Here is a 20,790-nt window from a genome sequence, read left to right as displayed (position 1 = left end):
GAAGAAAAAAAAAAGAAAAACAGCAACAACAACAACAACAACAACAACAACAAAAGTGGAACGGGGGAAAAAACGAGGCGAACCGGTGAAAGGAGAAAGAAAACGAGTAAACTCGGTCAAGTTGAAACGTCGAAAGCACACAGTGCGCGGAAACGATTTCGTTATTCGTTTAAACTACCCCTGTGGTAAGGTGTGTTGTTAGTAAGTGAAACGTCGAAAATAGAACGATTAAAACGGTGGTATTTCGAGGACTCCGATCATGACGTTCTAATTGAATAGAGCCGCCGCTCTTGAAGAGGGGGAAGAGCGATTGATCGGATCTTGGGGCTAGAGAGAGCTCTCTCGATCGCAAAGGATGCGTGACTCGGCGAAATGACTGAAAACCGTGCGAGATAGTAAATATCAATATGTGAAAGAACCTCGTCGAGGATAAGCGATGTCTACTACTTCTCTTCCCATACTCGTCTGTTTTATCATTTCTTTTGGTAAGTTCAAAGTCGTTGTATCCCCATAATTGGGCAAGTAATTGGGGACGTTTGTTATATCGCTCGAATCGGCAGCAACGAAGGAAACCAGAGATTTCAATAATACCGCTTCTGCCTCGCCCGGAGTATCTTTCGGGTAGTATTTGCATTTTAAATTCCGGCGCAATCAGCCAGTTTAAAATTCATATAAACTCCGGAGCACAGCTTCGTCATCGGCGTCTCTTTCATTACCCGTGTCGCCCCTCCTATTAACCGGTATATAATTTCGACTAATCCGCGCGCGGAACCGATTCCTTTTTTTCCGTAGTTGAATTTGTAATCTATCCCCCTATTTTTCTTCCGAGCCGATCGAGCCCCACTGACCTGTATTATTCATGATATTCCACTCGATACCAGCAACACTTTGACACAACATTTCAGGGCTCGCGTACATCTTTCGGTTTGATTGAATTCGATCAACTCCATCCTGGCCGATAGCAAGACGTGACCACACCTAAAACCCTCTTCTCGACGACCTATTTAATTCCTACCGTACGGTTAACAACCAGCAATTTCATCCCACTCTAACCTCCTCGATTCCAGTCGAACTCTACCTTTTGCATGCTTCCGGTCCCGTTAACGGCTCCGATTGATTAAATTATTCGAGCGCGCGAATATAGACATCTCTGCTCGAGCATCGTTAAATTTCCTTAATAAAACAGCTTTTTTCCCTCGGTAAAATGAGAATAATAAACAAATTACACGTAACACGAAAGCTACCGGCAACACGCAACACATAGATTAGGGAGTACGTGCTTGCCTCGCTGATAAAAAAAAAAAAAAGAAGGGAAAAAGGAAAAAATGGGAAAGGCATCGATGTAATACAACAGCGGCCACGATGGCTACAAGTAAATTGGAATCACTTTATCCGGTAAAAGAGAGAAAATAGCATTAGAAATCTAAGGCTACCATCCAATTTCGTTTCCATTCCCATCGAGGCGAAGAAAGAGAAACGATCTGAAAAGTACCATCGTTTACGTTTTATACGCGTGTAGATTACTATAATCGGAGAACTTGTATTCTACGCGAAGAAGAAAGGATGAAGGGAGACAAAGAAATAGAAACACCGGGAAGATTTAACGCACAAATAATCTCCCATTCGACTTTAACCGCGTCTTCTTTTCTTTCCGCATTCGAGGTTGAGATTTCCTTCGGAGAGGTGGTTCCGTGAAAAGTTACAATGGTTTTTCTTCACGAACGAGTTGGTGCTTACGGTGCTTGCCGAGGTTGCTGCTGCACGTCCGAACGACTCGCGATGTATCGTGTTCGCAGACATTTTCTGTGAAGAATGGTATTCGTTATTGCGCCGATGCATAAATTAACATTCGCATTATTCGTCGCTAAAGAACAGAGAAACAGAAATATATGCGCGCTTGATTTAACGCGGTCACCAGTTCCATCCAACGGGAAATATTCAGTGTTTGTCTTAAACAGTTTCTGGAGTGTCGCGGATAAAAAAAGAGAAATTAGTCGGCGGGTCAGCGCGACGTTCGGTAGGAACGACGAAACGGGTTAGCAGGTAAACCGTTTACGTTGCGTCAACTCTGGGGCTCGTAGAAATTCGTCACGGTTTGACAGGACACGATTTAGCTTCCTCTCGGCTATCGAACCGGACGTCGGGCTGCAAAGTTTCCCGAATAACTCGCTGCGTTTCGCAGATAAACCGGGTGCAGTTTCCACGGAAATTCTTGACTCGATCCCTCCGCCTTGGTATAGCCACTCGAGCTGGACGATCGCCTCGATTATTCGCCTCCTCGTTACACCGTGATTTAATGTAATTGAACTTATCCCCAGAGAGAGAGGCTGCGGGTCGGCACTTTTCTTCATCGCATCTTTATCTCTGCGTTTTTCCCTCTTCTTTTCCTTCGCCGTTTGTTGGATGTCCCGTCACTGCCGTCGTAAACGTAACGAGAATAACGAGTGAATAATTAATCGAACTAAGGAAACGTCGAGCAAACTTTTTTACTGGCTCGCATCGGTTTGCAACTCTGTTCAACTTTTTACTTAACAGCTTCCGTCACTTGTATTGAAGTTGATGAAAAAAAAAAAAAAAATAAGGAACAACAAAAGTGCTTTTGCTAGTTCTTTAAACAAGTTTCCGCAAGAAAGTTGTAACGTTCCGTTATCGCGGAATGAGAAATAATTGAGTGGTGATATATCGGCGGGGAATAAATATCGGGTACGGAACGCGTGAAAAAGAGGGAAAGCTCGGATGAATCGGCGCGAGATAGATAAAGATCGGTGCTCGTTTCGGTTGGAGTCATCTTGTTTAATCGAATCGGATTATAGGGACAATGAAATCGAGCTCGAATTCACTTTGATCGTTCATCCCTAGAACGAATCGGAGGCAGTGAATTGCCGGTAGGTAGGAGGTAGAGTACGAGGCGTTTATAGGGCGATCGGACCCGTGGAACCGTGCCGCGCGCATTTATGACGTTGCACCGTGAAACGTCGGACGTAATTCCACAGCCAGGCCCACATCGTCCTCGATGGAACGTCGATTTACCGTCGGATTCCGTCGACACGACTCGCTACCCAACTTAACCGGCTCAAGATACGTCCGAACAAAGCGGCGCGTTAACGAAAATAATGATCCTCGCGTCGTCCCTGCTCCCGTCCGATAGAAAGGCCGCGGGATTAAACCATCCGATCGATAGAAAATACCGATTTCCCGAGGTTCGATCGTTCCTTCCAATCTACGTACACACGTCGTACGCGTGTTGCGCGTCGCGTCGCGTCCCGTCGACACGACAAACGTCACCGAGCACCGATAATCGATTCTCTCTAAGAGCTTTCTATCTCCTCTCTTTCCGACGCGCTCGATTTCACCATTCGATTCCGATGACTCTGTTTCGCCGATTCTCGTGCTCGATCGCGATTTCAACCTTCGATTTCAAATTCGATTACCCATTAGTAGTAGTAGTAGTAGTAGTCCTGCTCGAATTAGCCATTGTCACCGACAGGATTGATACGCGCCGCGATGCCTTTTGAGGTTGCTCTATTACACCGGCTGACAGAGCGCAAAGCGTACGGTCGCTTGCTCGTTAAGTTAGGCTCGAATCGCTATTACGTCCTCGTGTCGATGTAAAAAGGACGAGCGTCTCGGTTCCGGTCGAAACAATCGAGAGCGCAGCGATTTCCGTTTGTGGCTAATTAAACATCGAAATAAAAAGAAAGAGAAAGGAAAGTTGTAAGGGATGGAAGTTGACTGGAGCGCTCGTAAAACCTACATTCAGACGGAGGGGTTAATGGAAACGGTGGTGGAGTGGGAGGAAACGAAATAGGGTTTTGCGGTGAGCAACCAAACCATTCGGTGTCCCTTCATTGTCGAGGACGAGAGGAGCACTCTGGTAGTTAGCCCGGCCGGACAAGCACCATCCACCGAGGTTCAAATAATTATAAAGCTAGCGCAAAGTCATCCATTTGGTCTCTTGGAAGGTAGCGCCGGGATCTACCAAAGTTCCAGCCCTATTCAGCCCGTGACAGCGATATGACGTCTTATGTGCCGACTAAGTAACAGGAAATTGTTCTCCCGGAAACTTGTCTGGCTCTGCACCAGTTACTACACATGTGCCATGCGTATATACGTACTTGGGGTATATACGTAGGGTATACGTACTTGTTCGATTATCTCGCGACACCACAGTTTTTTCTTCCCTGTCGCATCTGCTCGTGATCGAGACATCGCCGATAACCGTTTAGGAAACGTTTATGGAACATTTATAAAACGGCGTGGGAAATTTTTCAATTTCCTTCGCCTCCGAGTAAGACTGCCGGGGTAAATTAGTTTTATCGCCGCGATATCGGTTTAATAACGTTACGGCTAGTTTTACGAGAGGTTATTTTTCCGGCAAGGTAATTATTCGCCTCGCGAAGATAAGTTCCGATAAACTCCCGGAAGAAACAGCGAGCGTTCGTTGTTCGTTGGGAAGAGAACGGGGAACAGAGATGGATTAGCAGATTCGATCGCGAAATTAATTTCCGGCCCAGCCACGGGATTATAGGTTATCCGATGTTTCTCGCCGCGAACTTATTTCGTTTCTTCGATCGGGAAAAGGCATATGTTCTCCACGTCGCTTTAAGCCCGTTCGCGAAGGTTTGAGAAGGCCGCGAGAAATAAAGTTTGGCAAGGATTTAGCTAAATTGGCGAGATAGCCAGCGAGATAGTCCGGCCAGGCGCAATTTTGTCACTCGGGAAGAGTCGATGCTCGATGCGAATTTCGTGGAAGGTTGGGACACGTCGCCGGGTTCAATTCAGCCAAAGTATTCCGGGGCAAAATTAATTTTCACCGAAATACGACTGGTGTGCCTGGTGGTTTCGCGCTACACGCTACTCTTGCCCGTCTTAACTCGCGCACCACCCGAAACTTAACAGCGAACGCTACCGGGGACCCTCCGAAATTTTACCCGGAGGAAACGTTTCTCTCGCGCAACCGACGTCATTTTCGCCGCTGAATCTCCACGTTTTAAACAAAATTCCCCTATCTCGGCGTCTTCTGTCTCCTTGCGCGCGCATCAATCGCGCGACCACAGCCTTTAATTCTGATTCCCAGTTTCGCGTTCCCGTAGCTAGAGCACAATATCATCGATCATGTAGGCCAGCTATACGATGGCCATTTATTCGATGATTAACGAAGCTACCAACTTTGAAAAGCTTTGAAAAGCTGTTGCGCGCACACGTCGCGCGATGTTAGTACCGTTCACGGCGCGTTAAAGCCACTGAATGGAAGGCTAGTTACGCCAAGTTGAATGTCAATGCGTCGACTCATTAATTTTCCGTCTTTGTTCAATTAACTTTTCAGCAACTCATTCCGCTTACCGCGTTTCACCGTAACGAGGCTATTGTGCTTAGGTTAGGTAGGAATCCGATAAATAACGGGAAAAAGAATTTCCAGTCCGAAATCATTCCGAGGAGCGATCGATCCAGGAAGAAAATGGATCTACGAAGAGAACGGCATTCTTGTCGTCCACGTTTCAACTTTGCCCGCCTGATCCCGGGCTTTGAGCGCGCTTCTCGATTTCCGCTTTGAACCTTTGATCGGATTTCGGAGATCGAATCTACGATTACGCTGCCTGTTCTTTTCAGGAGAAACAAATGTATCCCATTGGTGTCCGCGCGCGGCACCGAAATCCCGATGTTTATTTAAATTTACCTTCGCCTCTTTCCAACGATTTTTATCGGTTCACCGGTCGATCTTATTGTTTCGAAGCTTTGTCGGATCGTTATGCGATTTCCAACTTTTCCGCCATCCTTTCAAAACTTTCCGAACAATAATTCACAGTCGATCTACTTATCTTTGATTAACTTTTAACAAACAATCGGACCTTTTATAAACCGAAACGAGGAGCCTTTGTTGTTTAGCGTTATTTACCGTGCTCTTGATTAACAATTTTATAACATAAATTGAAAACATGACCGTCCAACGTAAAATTGAACTCGTCCGACAGTAATATAAAATGCGCATGCCACTATAATACGAAGAGAAAAATTTTCGGGTGCGAAATAGCACGAAGAGAGAGAGAGAGAGAGAGAGTGAGAGAGGAAGAGTCGATCATTCGTGAACAATAACACTGAATGCTATTTCAGTGGAATAGGAGTAAAATAACCCGGCCGACGCTGGCCAAACCGTCCGCGTCGCTCGAATCACACGCTGTTACCCACGCAAAACCATCCACCATTCTTTTCCGACTCCCGATCCAGCCAGAATTCATTCGGCGAAGAAATAATTTCCAATGCTATCGCGATATCTTTCGGTGGTAAATTATTAGTCGATTTATCGCTTTACAAAGTAAATATAAAATAAATAGCGCGGAAAGCGTACGAGGGTTGAGCATTTCGAGCATTCTTAGTTGAATTCCACGGGAATGGGTTGTTCACCAAATAACCAGAGGCGTCGGTACACGTACATCGGTCTAAGCACATAGACACACCACGATAGACTGCCTATAGATATGATAGAAAGTTCGGTTGAAAACTCCCAACTACTTGATTGTTTACGATGTTATCGAACCGAAACGATCACGAAGCCCGCAATTTGTGGATATTCGAGAAACAAATTTGCAGTACGTGCTCTCGCTCAGCCGATGTATCGCGTGCCGTGTTGACGCGTGATCTCGACGCACGGTGAAATAGATTATGCCTGCGTATTTGCACCGGCAATCGACCGTCATTCAAGGGCCATAAAGAAAGAAAGAAAGAGAGAAAGAAAGAAAGAAAGAAAGAATTCCCTTTCCCTCCACTTTTCTACGCGATATTATCGCGCGACGTCGAGATAGAAAATTGCGAGCCGTTCCGGATGAAAACTAAACAAGAAACGCAATTTCGAGATCCCTCGGAAAACGAATAGATTCGTTCGAACCGATGTTTGCAAAGAACGAAACAGAGAAACAAAGAAGATCAAGTTTTCCTTGGTCCATCCTGAGACAGCTTATTCCCCGCAAGCTCCCCTGATCGTAATCGTTTTACGCTTTCCCGTGAACAGGTAAAAAGTTGAAGTTGGAGCGACCTTTTCCTCTATAAAACAATCCATACGCGGGAGAACGCGAAAGTTTGCCGAAACGTCGAATCGTTCTCCCCCAAGTTTCCCCGATCTAATACTTTGGCGAGGAGAAACTTTCTCTAACGTCGCGTCGCCTCGCGTCGCCTCGCGTCGCGGAGAAACGCTCGCGGGGGTCGACGTATTTTAATTTCTTTGAAAGTTCGCGGCTTCTCAAAGTGTCGTACGCCCCACGAGTATATACCTCGTCTTTACGTAAGCTCTCGAGGGGCCGCTTAACCGAATAGGCGGCTAGTCACCTCGAGATTATTCAATTCCGAATCTCTGCTCTTTCAGGTGGTATAGCGTCATGCGTGCGAAATTTTCGGACCGACTTCCTGGAGGAATGGCCAACTCCTGGCACGGGGCCCCATTTCGACACCTCGATGCAGTCGAACTTCACCGGACTGGTCGGGAAAACCGTGCACCTCGTCTGCAAAGTGAAGAACCTCGGGAATCGAACGGTAAGTTTTTCACGGCCAGTTGCTTTCGAATTCGTTTCTCTTTGGTTCGAGAGAAAATGTGGGAACAATAGAAACCGTGCAACGATTTACCCGACACCGTTAATTCCGGAATCTCGGATCGAAAGGGTGACTGCGCTGCCCCGTAAATGGAGCAAAGGGTCACCGGCGTCGAAACAAAAGAGTAGCGCCGCGGTGGGAAATCCCCTAATCGAGTCGTGCCGGTTATGATAGCAGATATCTGGGATCGTGAATGTTCCTTCGAAACAGAAACAGTTGGCAGCTCCGAGAGCCAAAGATACATACACAGACAATCGTGATATGTTTAGCCAGAGCAGCTAAGAACCCGCTGTTAATACACCGGGAACGATAATGGCGGTCTTCATTAGTAGGCATACGGAGACCGCAAGCTAATCAACAGCAGTTTGACTTTGGCTTAAAGCTCGCCGATGCGACGGAAGCAATTACAATGGACTGGCTGGGTATCTCCGTTTAAGACGCCTCCGTTTCATTCGATTATCATAAACAAAAGTACGGGGCGAAACGAGAATATTTCGGTTTCATTTTTGCGTAGAAAATTGATCGCCCGCGTGTGATCGCGTTTCTTTGCTTCTCGCGTTACAATAAATTTACTTTTCACGACGCAGCTGCGCTCACGTATATCAAAAAAAAAAAAAGGGAGAGGGAAAGGGAAAAAAAATTACGCGAAGGATAAATGTGAAATTGTTCAAATATTGGCAGAACGGAATAATGGAAATTCAATTTGAAGTCTAGGTGTTTCCTCTAAAAATAATCGGATCTCTGAAACGTTTGCTATTTTCTTTTTCAATCTCGTTAAAATCTCCGCGCGGAACGGCCGCGACAGTTCCGATTAATAGAAATGAAAGGGGTGAAGTAAGTGTAGTGAAAATACCGGCACCGTTTTTCATAATATTCTATTGTATACGCAATATCCTCTTCCCTATATTCGGGAATTAATAAATTTCAACTTTATACTCGATCAATACGCATTCGCGGCCATCTAACCGTTAATAACAATTTATGCTTTTCGTGCTGTGTTTGAACGCATCACGAGAATAACAACGGACGACGCGTCGTTCGCGTTTATCGTTATCGTTAGTAACGATGTTTGACAAATACGTCGAGGAAAAATATGAACGATAATAAAATTCTGTAATCGTTTCTACTCGCATTAAAGGGTAAGGAAAAGGAAAAGAAAGGGGCAGTCTGGGTAGACTGCGAGATCATTACCCGGTTTCGTGTTCTCCAGCCGGACGGCAGCAAAGTGCAAGAAACATGTAGCAGATGTAGGTGTAAGCGAGCAGGGACAGAATAGGCCGGGAATCCCGATCCCTTTTATCCGGACAAAGATCTGCGAGTCCTTATTTTCTCGAGATCCATCCCCCTTTACCGTTTCCTTTACCGATCCCATTTTCCCCGCTGTCTACTTGAACGGATAAGAGCCTATAATCCCAGCGAGCGTCAATGGAAGCGGAAGTCTTAAGAGGAGCGAGCGTACAACGGTGAAAATGCCCCCGTTAAATCTAGCCACGCGCGATGCGACTCTCTCGAATAATAATTGCGTGGCTGCGCGGTAACCCACGACGCGGAGGAATGGGCAGGATCGGTTGTTGCATTTTTAAGTAAAGAAAGGTCGATTTACGAGCTGTTTAACGCATATCGGTAGCGGCGTGTGCGCATAGATCTCGGTTGGATTTCAGCAAACAATGCCGCGACTAATGCCGATGACACGCCGGTGTCATCTCGAGAACTCGCAGGCAGCAGGCTCCCGCAGCTGCCAGGTTCGCGGCCGAGCTGGGACAATACCGAATTTCCATGCCCCGAACGTCACGCTCGCCCCGAATGGAGACGCCTTTACGGGAAATTGGTTTATGCACCTGTGACGGTGAACAAGGCGATACGAAATACCCCTCGAACGGAGACCCTCTCTACGCTCCGACTCTTCCCCTTTAACTCCAAGAAGGCCACGATGCGACGCGACGCGACGCGACGCGACGCGAATCCATTTGTCACCACCGCTCGAAACTCTTTCTTTCCCCTCTCACTCGACGTGTCTGAAAATTGATCAACACCCGAGCGCACCTTCGTTTCGTCCTTTTTACGCAGCACGCGTCATCGACCCGAAAAAGTGTTAAGGTCAATCGGATGTAAATGTAGCCGGGAGGGATGGATGCACTCGACGAAATTACCCTCGCGCGGTTCGTTGATCGTCGGCGGGGTTATCGATCGATTAAAATACACGCGTTATCTCGTTACAGGTTTCTTGGGTGAGGCATCGAGATATACATCTGTTGACGGTCGGTCGTTACACGTACACGAGCGATCAACGTTTCGAGGCGTTGCACCTTCCCCACGCCGAAGAGTGGACGTTAAGGATACGATATCCTCAGCAAAAGGACTCTGGAATTTACGAGTGCCAAATATCGACTACACCGCCTATAGGTCATCCCGTTTATCTGACGATAGTCGGTAAGTTTTGGGAAACCCGTGCAGCTTATCCGCAGTTCTCGTTCGTTTCCGTGGTCGGGGTAATAAACACGCGAAAGAAATATTAAGCGGGTTCGAAAGTGTCGCGTACACATTAGCACGAAACTAGAAAATTATGCCGTAATCCCATTACGCTTAATCCTGTTATTCACGCGATAGAAAATTATCCAGTGAATTTACAAGAGAACACATTTCGATAGGGATACGATTATTCACTTTGAAAGTTGACACCTGCCTCGGGGGCATCATAAATACGAACGGTCGGCAATTCTCGCGTTTAATACCAATATCTGCATAGCCGATTTAATAAATTGCGCGATACGTGGAATAATTATTTCATCGATTTCGATAACGTTAGTTTATCGGTAAAAAAACCGTGTAAATATCGTTCGCAACGTGTATACGGAAGCACCTTCCGAAAGGATAATATTTCCACGCGAAGCTTGTTTATACGGATTCTGGTCCGGATTATGGAAAAGTTTGGAGAGGAGGATACTCGAAGAGATCGGAGATAGGCGACACGGCTCGAGAATAAGAAATAAAGAAAAGTATCTAGGTATGATGAATGTGTTTGAAATCCGGTTGAAGATAGACGGGGCGAAAGGGGTTAATCGAGGGATAGGTACGGAATCCATAGAAAGATTTCATGCGGGTATACGAAGCAGGTGAAACCAGGCCGGCTCCGAGCTCGTATATCCTCGCAGGTATACCGTTAATGACTGCTCTGATATCCTAACCGGGCCGTTCTATTAAATGAGAGGATCTTATCACAGTGACTTGACCTGAAAACGTTACCCAACGCTCCCGCTTCTATATTTCGCGGGCCGATAAAAATACCAGACGCCGGTTCGCACGAAATTATGCATACGGCTAGATCTTTTTTCGAATCGTTTCATTTGCATCTGAAGGGAAATAATAAGAGAAACGCGTCGGTTTCAGAGCCGATCACCATCATCATCGGCGCTCCCGATCTGTTCGTGAACAAGGGTAGCACGATTAATCTGACCTGCGTGGTGAAATACGCTCCGGAGCCACCGCCCATGATGATCTGGAGTCACAACACCGAGGTGAGTCCGTTCCGCTCGATTCGAATTTAAACTCTGTTTAACCGCGCGTGGAAATTGACTCGGAAGACGGTCGTCGAGGAGACGCGTTCGTAACGCGATAATATATAATATGATATAATGTGCGGTGCGCATAGTTAATGCCTTAGCTGAGAGAGAGAGAGAGAGAGAGAGAGGGAGGCCGCGACGGCGTTCATTTTACGTGCTCGCAACCCTCTTTGTGCCGGCCTCAAAGGGAATACGTAAAGGGAAACGCGGCGGCTCGCGTCTATGTACCAACCCACCTTTTTACCATTCTTCTCGCGAACCTTCAAGCAAAATACCTTTTGTCTTGCCGCGGTATTACACGTCGGTGCGAGAATCCGCTTCGGAAGGGGAATATCAGAGAATCGGCCGTTGTCCGTTGCGTCTAGCTTTGCGGAAATGATTGCGAACGAACCGAAACTCTTGTTCGCTTTTAACCGTGGACACGCCATCGACCGTAATCCATGGCTATCGCGGTGAATGCACCGACGTTTTAATTCAAACGCAACCCTCCTCTCTCGCTTCGTATTACCACTATTTTCCACCGACCATTCAAGAATAGGTGCTTCGCGAGCGAACAAAGTTACCCACACCGATACGTAATATAGGTGGCTATTTGGCAACTCGAGAGCCAGCATCTGGATTTCCAGTTTAGATATTTCGCGAGTCGTGATTCGAATTGTTCGAGTAGTTTCCGCTCGATTCGAGCTAATTTAATAGGCCCTTGATAATTTCGACGTAACCGACAACAGGGTTTCAGTTTCTGACCTAGCTACGCCATTTCCGTGTACGCTGGCTTACTCTTATTTCGATCGGAAACCTACGGGAACGATTAGAGAGGAAACGCGCACGGGTTAACGCACGGTGGTAAAAACCGCGAGGAGCAAATACGATTTAGTCGGGAGGTAGAGGAGCTTTCTCGAACGCGGCTCGATCCATTTCACGTTGAATAACATTTTTCCAATGTTGGCAGACGTGCACGTGAAACCGAACAAAAAAGAGCGATACCTTTTTCTCGTGACGCGCTATCATTCAGCTCGGGTAAATGCATCGCGACTTTATTTTATTCTCGCTCCTTTACAAGCGTCTCTCTTTAGAAACGCCTGTACGCTTTGTGCGCGACCGGTAAATGCGATTGTTCCTTGTTGCGCGCGGAGAAGTAATCCGGAGCTAATCCGGAAAGGAAGCGAAACTATTTTTCTAATTCCTCGAGAACGAGAACGAGAACGAGAACGAGAACGAGAACGAAGAACGAGAATTCGTTTTTCGTCGCTCGCTCGGGATAAACTGCTGCGGAAATAAATATAACGGCGTTTTTATCCGTCGGTTCAGGTAATTAATTTCGACTCGCCGCGCGGCGGTATCAGCCTGGTGACGGAGAAGGGCCCCGAAACGACGAGTCGTTTAATGATCCAGAAAGCAGTGCCGAGCGACTCCGGGATCTACACCTGCGAGCCGAGCAACGCGAATCCCAGCAGCATCAAAGTGCACGTTGTTAACGGTAAGCGACTTCTCCTTTTACCAGGAATAATTCACCTACGAATAATTCGTCTATCGCGGGGTGAAAACGGACGCGTGGATTTAACGATAATTCGAAATAAGTTAAGCCAACCTTCCGGTATGTTATTTATCAACTTCAGGCGTTAATTGCTCGGTACAATGGGTTGTGCGCGGCCTTACCCGACTTGAATGCAGATCGATGCGACACGTCGTGCACGACGGTGATTTATCACCGTCATCGTTCTGACTGATCCGCTGGCAAACGTCTGTTCGCCTTCGTTCCTCACCCCTCTACACACACCCCCGCCCCCCTACGCAGAATTGTTCGAATCGTTGCGCTTGTACCTACCGTTATCGAAACACCGGCAGATTTTCATCGAGAAAAAGGAAGGGAACGCGAGGCGAAGAAAAACGCGCGGGCGTAGATCCATTGAAATTCTTTCACACGATTCGAACAATATTTCTGTTGCAGAGGAACATCCGGCTGCGATGCATCACGGGGATGGAAGCTCGTCGTACGCCAACACACTGCCGATGTGTTTTATAATTTTAATAGTAGCTAACATAATATTTGTATAAGATGAAACGAAACCGGGAAGGAAGCGTAACGAACCGACGGGAAATTGAGGAAAACTGCCTACGATCGTTAACGTTCTTTGGGTAAATATTATTACGCAGGGTAAAACCGAATATTACCTACATTTACATTAAATTTCCGTGACCAAACAGTTTTCGAATATCAGCACGGCACAATAATCGGTAAGAGCGTAGTATTTTGTTAAGATATATCATCAAAAACGAATAACTTACGACGTCAAAATTTATTGTATTATTTGTAAATAAATTTATTGTATGTACATATCAATAAAACGACTGTCTTTACGTCTTTACTTTTCTGACTCTTTCTCGAACCGGTAACGAAATTACTAATCAGCTGATAAATCTAGATTTCGAATTTGCAAATAAATTCAACGCGCTGTTACGAAAGTTTGTTAGTACCGGCTAATGACGATGTTAATTATTTTCTCCGTCTCGCGTCCATTAATTGCATCCACGGTGCAACTGACTTTCCTCGAGAAGCGACTTGCCATCCCCCCTACCCCGAACACGTCGAATCGACGAAAAGAAGCCGTGAAATCGTAACGTACAAACAATTTTTGACTCGGTTTTCCCGGATCGATCGTCGACCTCGCGACGTGATTCCCCGAACAGAGGTGCCGTTCGCGAGTTTAGAGCAGCCCTTGTTCGTTTCGCGGTCAAATATGAGGCAACAATCGGACGAGATATCAGTTGGCGGCGGTACAACGGGCTGTGTTCAAATAGTCGATGAAATCGACGATTTTCGGCTCTCTCAGCCGTGGGATCATCGGCGGAGCTGTCCATGCGCGATGCGGTTGTTTCGGGCAACAACCCTTCTTTTTCTTATCCCGTTTGCGCGGATGTTCTTGCAACGTTATCGACTTGCCAAACACGAAGAGGCAAGGGCCGAGATAAGGCCGAAAGTCGGGTATATTCTGCTTGTAGGCGAGGGTGAAACCACCTGTGTCGGCGGACGGGTTCAGCGGCACGTCCATTACCACTGAAACAAATTGAAAATTAACGATTACCAACGATTACCAACGACTCTTCCGTTCTGATTCTCGTTCCCCTTCCATTTCCTTTTATCCGTCCAACCTCTATTCCGTTTCCGTTCCTCTTTGTCTCCTTTTACTTTATCCGTTCCTTCCTTTCTCGTTACGAGGTCGAATGCATCTGGTTGATGTACGCGACCGTTTCACTTTATACACCGACGTTGCTTTGTTCCCCCCAAACTCTTTCAGTTTATAACCGCGACTATTGTACCGACATTTAGATCCTCGATCCAAGGATCGCCACGGAATTTTTATAAAAAGCAATCCTTTCGTAGACCTTCCAACCCATTCAGGTGTCCCATTTAAACATTTTTGCTCGATCCGTGCTTATACAGAGTACAGTTTGCTCCGGTAAATTCCGGGTATGAAAAGATACTCGTTTCGCGAGAGGCTCAAGGAGCATCCGATAAGCCAGGCCGTTACAAATATTAGGATTACGCGTTTCTACCAATTTCCCTCCGTATACCGAGTAATTATTTTTCACGCCGATAGATGCTGCGTCATATTTTATTACTTGAAACCCGCTGAAACGTTTCGTTCTGTCCCTCTCGCAAATTAAATCAAATTTAATCTACAGAGGAATAAAATGAAAAATAAATGACAGAGTAAAAACGTAGAAAGAAATCTAGAATATTTATACGGTAAACATTTTTTTCGTAAAACTTCCGTTCCGACGCGTAGGTGAAAAAAAAAAGAAAAAAAGAAAGCATTCATTTTTGTCAAAACACGAATAAATGAAAACAAGTTGAAATATATTAAAAACTTTGAAACATAAATAATTGAGTGTATATGGTGAAAATATTTGTTGATAAATAAATTGGATTTTTCACGTTCGTTTCCATTCGGGTCTATTAAAGGGAAAACAGAGGAATTTAATATTGAACTAATAACACCGAGCGATGGTTTACGCGTTGAAAGAAACATCGGTAGAAATAATAAGAGGCTCGCGCTGCGAAAGGAAGAAGCGAAGTGTTAAGAAGAGTTATATGGCAATCGATACGAGTATTCGCAAAGGATGCTCCGTTGTTCCGCCATGGTAACTTTGATCCGCGGCAGAGCGGACGAGTTGGTTCCGTTCGGTGCTAACCTTTAACCAAACTCTCGAGAACATTGGAGTAGAGGCGTTTGGTGATTCTCGAGCTGGGCGGGTGCATTCGTGGATTGGTGTTGATCTCGATCAACCAGACCGAGAGGTCCTCCATCACGACGAAGTCGGCTCCGTACAACTCGAAGCTGCAACGTCGCCGATCCATGTATTCTTGGGAGGCCAGCATCGTTAACACTATGGCCTCGGACATTCTCGGGTAGATCTGATCGTAATACGGTTCACCCTCGAGGCCTGTTTGCCTGCCGATCGGAAAACTTTCCGTAAACGACGAGTTTTCCGAATAGCGTCGAGGTGTTCGACTCGCCAAGATAATCGGGAATAAAGTACACGGATCTCGAAGCTATCGATCTCGGTTGAAATCACCAAGGGCTATCGAGCGTAACGAACGGATAACCGAAATTCGGGACGATTACTTTAAATATTCGTTCAGCTTCTCGCAGTCCCATCCTTGATCGCGAATCGATTTTACGACTTCCTCCGGATTTCCACGTTTCCTCCGCCTCCTCCTCTCCTCGTCGTACTTTTCCTGAATGGCGGTATTGCAGATATGAATCGCTTCGTGATAAGTTGAGAAAGTGTAGGGTTTCGAGCTGAATCGCAGGAGTCCTTCCCTGATAGAAAAGGATGGAAAAGGATCGGGAGGATTCTTTGATGGAATCGGGCTGAATCTCCGTCGAGGAAATTCTTTTGGAAAAATTCTGAAAGCGCTTTTCTACCGAAATATCCCTTTAAAAAGTTTTCACTGGATATGCCCGCGGCGTAATCATGCGCCTCTTCTTACCTTTTCACCCCGCTAAACCCCCTCCCAAATAACGAAAATCAATTACTTGAACATCCATATCGTCAGTGGAAACGTGCTTGTAACCAAATACCATTGCCTTATGTCGAACTTTGTATCGTGAATCAACAACGGCCGTTCTGAAATTTACAACCAAAATCGATCAACGATTTCTAGTTGGAGGAAACTAAAGTTTAAACGATCGATTGTTCACCTACCGATATATTTCTGAACGATGAAGTAATCCTTCGGTCTGCTTTTTATCCTTCGGAATATGTCCTTTAGGCTGTGAGATATACTGATCCCAGTACCGCAACAAAGTTCGCTCGGTTTCACAATCCAGATATTCCTCGTCCCATTCAATTCGTATTGCGGGTCGACCTCTTTTAATTTTCCAATTGTCAGCTGGGCTGCCTCCAAACATTTCTACGCGATATAATTACACGTACAATGAACGGGCAGCGAAAACTTAATATTCGCGTCCTATGAACACGATACACGTATCAGAAACAGCGTAGTTGGTGGACGCGCACGGATTTTTTTACTTATCAACCAGTGGTTTATTCGCGGTTCTATTCATCCGTATGCGGCAGTTTTAACGACAAATAGCTGTGCATTACACAACGTATCACTTTTTATCCGACTGATATTTTTCAGAAAACAAACAAGCTAAAATATTCCGTAAAAAAAGTTGCAGTTTGTTCGCCGGATATATTTATCTGCGGCGAGCGATGTAATTGACGTTGAGCGTAAGTATTATACGTATAGGCGAGAGAAATATTTTACAACAGTAAAGTCGGTAACGTTATACGAGGAACGTAAAAGAAATAGAAGGGGTTGAAACGTTCGCACGTGCGGTTAGAGAAAAAAAGAAAGATATAAGCGAAGTAAGTACTTGTAGCTGGTCCCGACTTTTATTCGTAGTCTCGATCCCAGCTCCCTCGTGCACGGCCGTGGCGTAGTCGTCCAAAAAGGAATTCCATTCCTCTTCCGAAAACTCGGTGAGAAAGTCTTCATCTACGTTCTGGTGGTTCTCGCAAGCGATAAATTCTTCGCAGCGTTTTATGGCGAATTCCAGTCGGCTCATTGGGATCGGACGATGTCCCTGTTCGGGCAGAATACTCTGGCAGTGTTGCATTCTTTCGACGAACCACTTCAACAGACCAACGGCAGCGGTGAAACGGAAATCCTCGAGGAAAGCTCTCGGCTCTCTGCTCAGGTTGTAACTCCGCGGAAACAGCACGGACGACACGTCCTTCTCGTAGAGCCAGTGAGCCTCTTCCAGCAAACGAGCCATTCCTAGCTACATTATCGGGAATATCGGAAATATTTCGATCGGACTGTATAGTCCCGAGGAGCGGAAGCGGCCCGGTGTTTACCTTGGACGTGTAAACCGACGGCTTCTGATATCTGTTCAGAATCGTGTTGCCGTTCAATCCGCGATGCCAGTCGACGAAATCGTTTCGACAATCCCATATAAAGTCTGGCGGCTTGTGACGTAACAGGGCAAAAATGACCGCCCTCTCGTTCAAACTACCGTCCGGTTGCGTCAAATCGCCCACCGATCTTGCATCCAAACTGGCCACGCTACCTGAACAACGAGATCTCGATTCAATTACTTACGCACCAGGTTACCACGGAAGCTAACGGAACGGAAATGAAACGACTTGTACGTCGGCGTATATAAAGTTAATTTTTAATTAAGGAGAGCGTAAAAAGTGAAGGAAAAATATTTAATTAAGAAAGCCAGCGGAACTAACCGTAAGGTAGAGTTCTTGTTTTTGTAGCTTCGTATTTTTGCACCCAACCCCTTTTCTCCAGAGCTTCCTTCAATTTCGGTAATTCGCCGCGTATCAGAAATACTTTGTGCCTCTGAAAAACGGTGAAACGTAGAGAAATGTAACGAACGATGACAAATGAAATTGACCACCACCTTGATAGCTCTGTCGACTTTCGCTCTAATCTTCTGATAACGCTCTTTCCTGGTCCAATGGGCTTTGCAGCAATCGTCATCCTTGAGAACTATAGTCCTGTAGTTGTTGACGGCGTTGACGGCGTCGTCGGTGTCGTGCTTGTCGAAGATCTCCCGGGGGCAACAGGAACACGTGTCCATGTACGATTTTGGGAACGCGCCGCAATCGAGCTGCGACAGGCTGTTAACAACGCCGATCTCATTGTCGTCCGTGTCCGGAAGTGGCCATTTCGCGTTCATTTTCGTCCAGTCCGCCCGATTGTACGGATTCACAGGGCTCTCCTTCTTATCGAGGCCAATCGAAGGAGTCAATTTGCAGCAGGATTGGCCAGCTCTATCTTCGCTGGTGGAAACCGTGCTCGTCGTGTCTTTCGCAGTTCTAACGTCCCTTGATCGGTCAAGATGAAACGCGTTCATTTATTATCTCCTTATTCTATTTCCTCCTTTAAAATCTGTTAACAACTTTTGTTGGAAACTTTCAAACCTATCGTAAACGAAGATACCATAAATACCTTAAATCAAGCGGCAAATCCATAGTTTCGTCGTGTACCGAAAGAGTTACGTTTAGGTCAATTCCCGGACGAACTGTAAAAAAAGAAAATACCCTCCATCAATTTGATGAATTTAATCAAATTAATTAAACGAATCTTTTAATACGATGCAAATATTTGCGGCTAGTATTACTCTTCAAACCCTTAATGGATGAAGTGGCAGAGGCTAAATCGATCAATCTACTTGTTTAACCTGACCGCCTTATTGTTTGGCAAGCTTAATCGCCCAAGTAATTAACCTTTTATGCGGGAAACTTTCGAGAAACTGGTTTTTGCCCTTATTAAAGGACCGTATTAATCTAACACTGACTTTACCTATCCTCGTTTTGATTCATGAAGGAAGCTCGTGACTAAATTGCTATAAAGAAGTTGCGTCGTTATCTCCCGAAGCTAATTCCCGGTAATTTATCATAGTTTCTATCCAAATTGAAACGTTAAACGATGTTTAACAACATATGAAAGTCGAGGATATATTATACAATAGTTTATTAGTATTATGGCCGCTATTACTAGGACGTAACCGCTGGAAACCAATAATTCTGTATTAACTCTTACAATCAATTCCCTTCTGTGTCGAACCCTTGATAAATGACCAACATGAAAATTAACGTTTTACGCAAACATGTATCGCGTATTAAAGAGACACGCACGCACGTTCGACGCACGTGGATGCGCATTATGGATTCATTAATTAAAGTACGATTATCTGTCCAACACCTTTCATTCGCTTGATAATTCAAACGCGATTAGATTCAACGAAAAGCAAGGTATACTTGCCATATTTATTATAATCTGTCGCGGACGTGGTGATGAGTTCCAAAGATACGAGTTTCACCTCATCGTTTGCGAACTGCCGGCATTTATCTTCTTTTTCGAGGTATACGAAAATTTTTGAACGTCTCTCGTCGAAAGTTTATCGTTTTGCCGCGGGTTTCCTCATCGATGCATCTGAATCGTGATTCGGTCTGTCCTCGAGCTCCAGGAGAAATGCCCTCGCGTTGTCCGAGACATAAGGTACGACCCTAAAATTTATTTCATGATTCTTATATTCCGAACGTTGTTTTTTTTATCGGGATTTCTGCTATTTATGGAGTTTTGTTAACGCGTCAAATGTCGGACATCTTTTCTTCACCCGATTCTCTATTATTTTCCTGATACCCGAACGACCATGCGCACTATTGCGCCTGTAGGTCTGGTAGGCGTTTTATCGTTTATTTCCAATTTTCTAACCAATAACACGATGAATCGTAGCATAAAGTGGATAATAAAAAGAGGAAACAAAAAAAATTTCATGACGCATGGGGGGCACGAAATCTATGCCAAGAGTGAAATATGCTTCCAATGTAAATACATACGTTTATTTCTAGATGCGTAAAATACACATAGGAAAACGATATCTGCGAATACCGATATCATCGATACCGTGAAATATTTCGTACATCGATATCGTGGCTGCAACAAAATTCAGTACGCTGACACTGTCAACGCTTCGACGCGTTTGACGTACCTGCGATCTACTACCACGTACGAACGATTACGCATTTTGCAACAATATATTTTACGCAACGTTATCTTTTATGTCGTATAACACGCTTCTGGGATAGCTGGTAGTGTCTTGTTGGAAAAAAAATTAATATAAATGTCTACGTATTTCTTGACGGGTGGCGAAACTAGTTTCGCAGGCGTCGTGTAATGTACCGTACGATGTGTCTTGACGCGTGACAAATTTAAAAACCCGAAAAGCCTTTCGTATTAAGTCGAGTACCCGTTTCGATCGAGAGTCGGTACTAAATGTTCATAAATTTTATGCATTTATCTAACATTTCCCTGTGGCCGGTGCTAAAGCCCGGCTGAATTCAATATCGAACAATTTCACACGCCATATATCGTGTCATACGGACGGAAATTTCTGTGACGGAAAATTTAAAACATTAAAATACTCACACCGTTACGCTTACGCTTCCCGTTTGGTATAGGAAATATTGTCACGACAGGCATTAATATAAAACGCAATAAAGGATAATTATTTAGAAAATTCTCATAAAAGCTTATCGGTTGTCAAAAGGTAATAGAATCCAGTGAGTACACATTTTACAATAATTTCCATCCATTCGCCTCTTAACGCACATAATC

General features: G+C 45.2%; 2 protein-coding genes across 2 annotated transcripts; one reads left to right on the top strand and one right to left on the bottom strand.

Moving 5' to 3' along the window:
• The first annotated feature begins 300 nt into the window (after positions 1 to 300).
• LOC143433653 (zwei Ig domain protein zig-8) lies at positions 301 to 13,224 on the top strand. Its single transcript, XM_076911100.1, has 6 exons — positions 301 to 485; positions 7,358 to 7,524; positions 9,801 to 10,011; positions 10,969 to 11,096; positions 12,450 to 12,618; positions 13,090 to 13,224. The coding sequence occupies exons 1-6, from the start codon at positions 437 to 439 to the stop codon at positions 13,194 to 13,196; spliced, it is 831 nt and encodes a 276-aa protein (XP_076767215.1). The 5' UTR covers positions 301 to 436; the 3' UTR covers positions 13,197 to 13,224.
• A 679-nt stretch (positions 13,225 to 13,903) lies between these two features.
• Positions 13,904 to 18,473, bottom strand: LOC143433646 (tubulin glycylase 3A). The gene is made up of 9 exons (XM_076911091.1): positions 18,068 to 18,473; positions 17,895 to 18,006; positions 17,514 to 17,725; positions 17,030 to 17,437; positions 16,353 to 16,560; positions 16,184 to 16,274; positions 15,770 to 15,967; positions 15,336 to 15,595; positions 13,904 to 14,196 (listed from the first exon to the last, which is right to left on the bottom strand). Exons 1-9 carry the CDS (start codon positions 18,344 to 18,346, stop codon positions 13,904 to 13,906), a joined length of 2,061 nt encoding a protein of 686 aa, XP_076767206.1. The 5' UTR covers positions 18,347 to 18,473.
• Between the last annotated feature and the right edge of the window lie 2,317 nt (positions 18,474 to 20,790).

Source organism: Xylocopa sonorina, chromosome 3 (assembly GCF_050948175.1).
Source record: "Xylocopa sonorina isolate GNS202 chromosome 3, iyXylSono1_principal, whole genome shotgun sequence".
Taxonomy (NCBI): Eukaryota; Metazoa; Arthropoda; class Insecta; order Hymenoptera; family Apidae; genus Xylocopa; species Xylocopa sonorina.
Note: the sequence above shows the minus strand (reverse complement) of the source record. Positions and strands in the feature narration are given on the sequence as shown.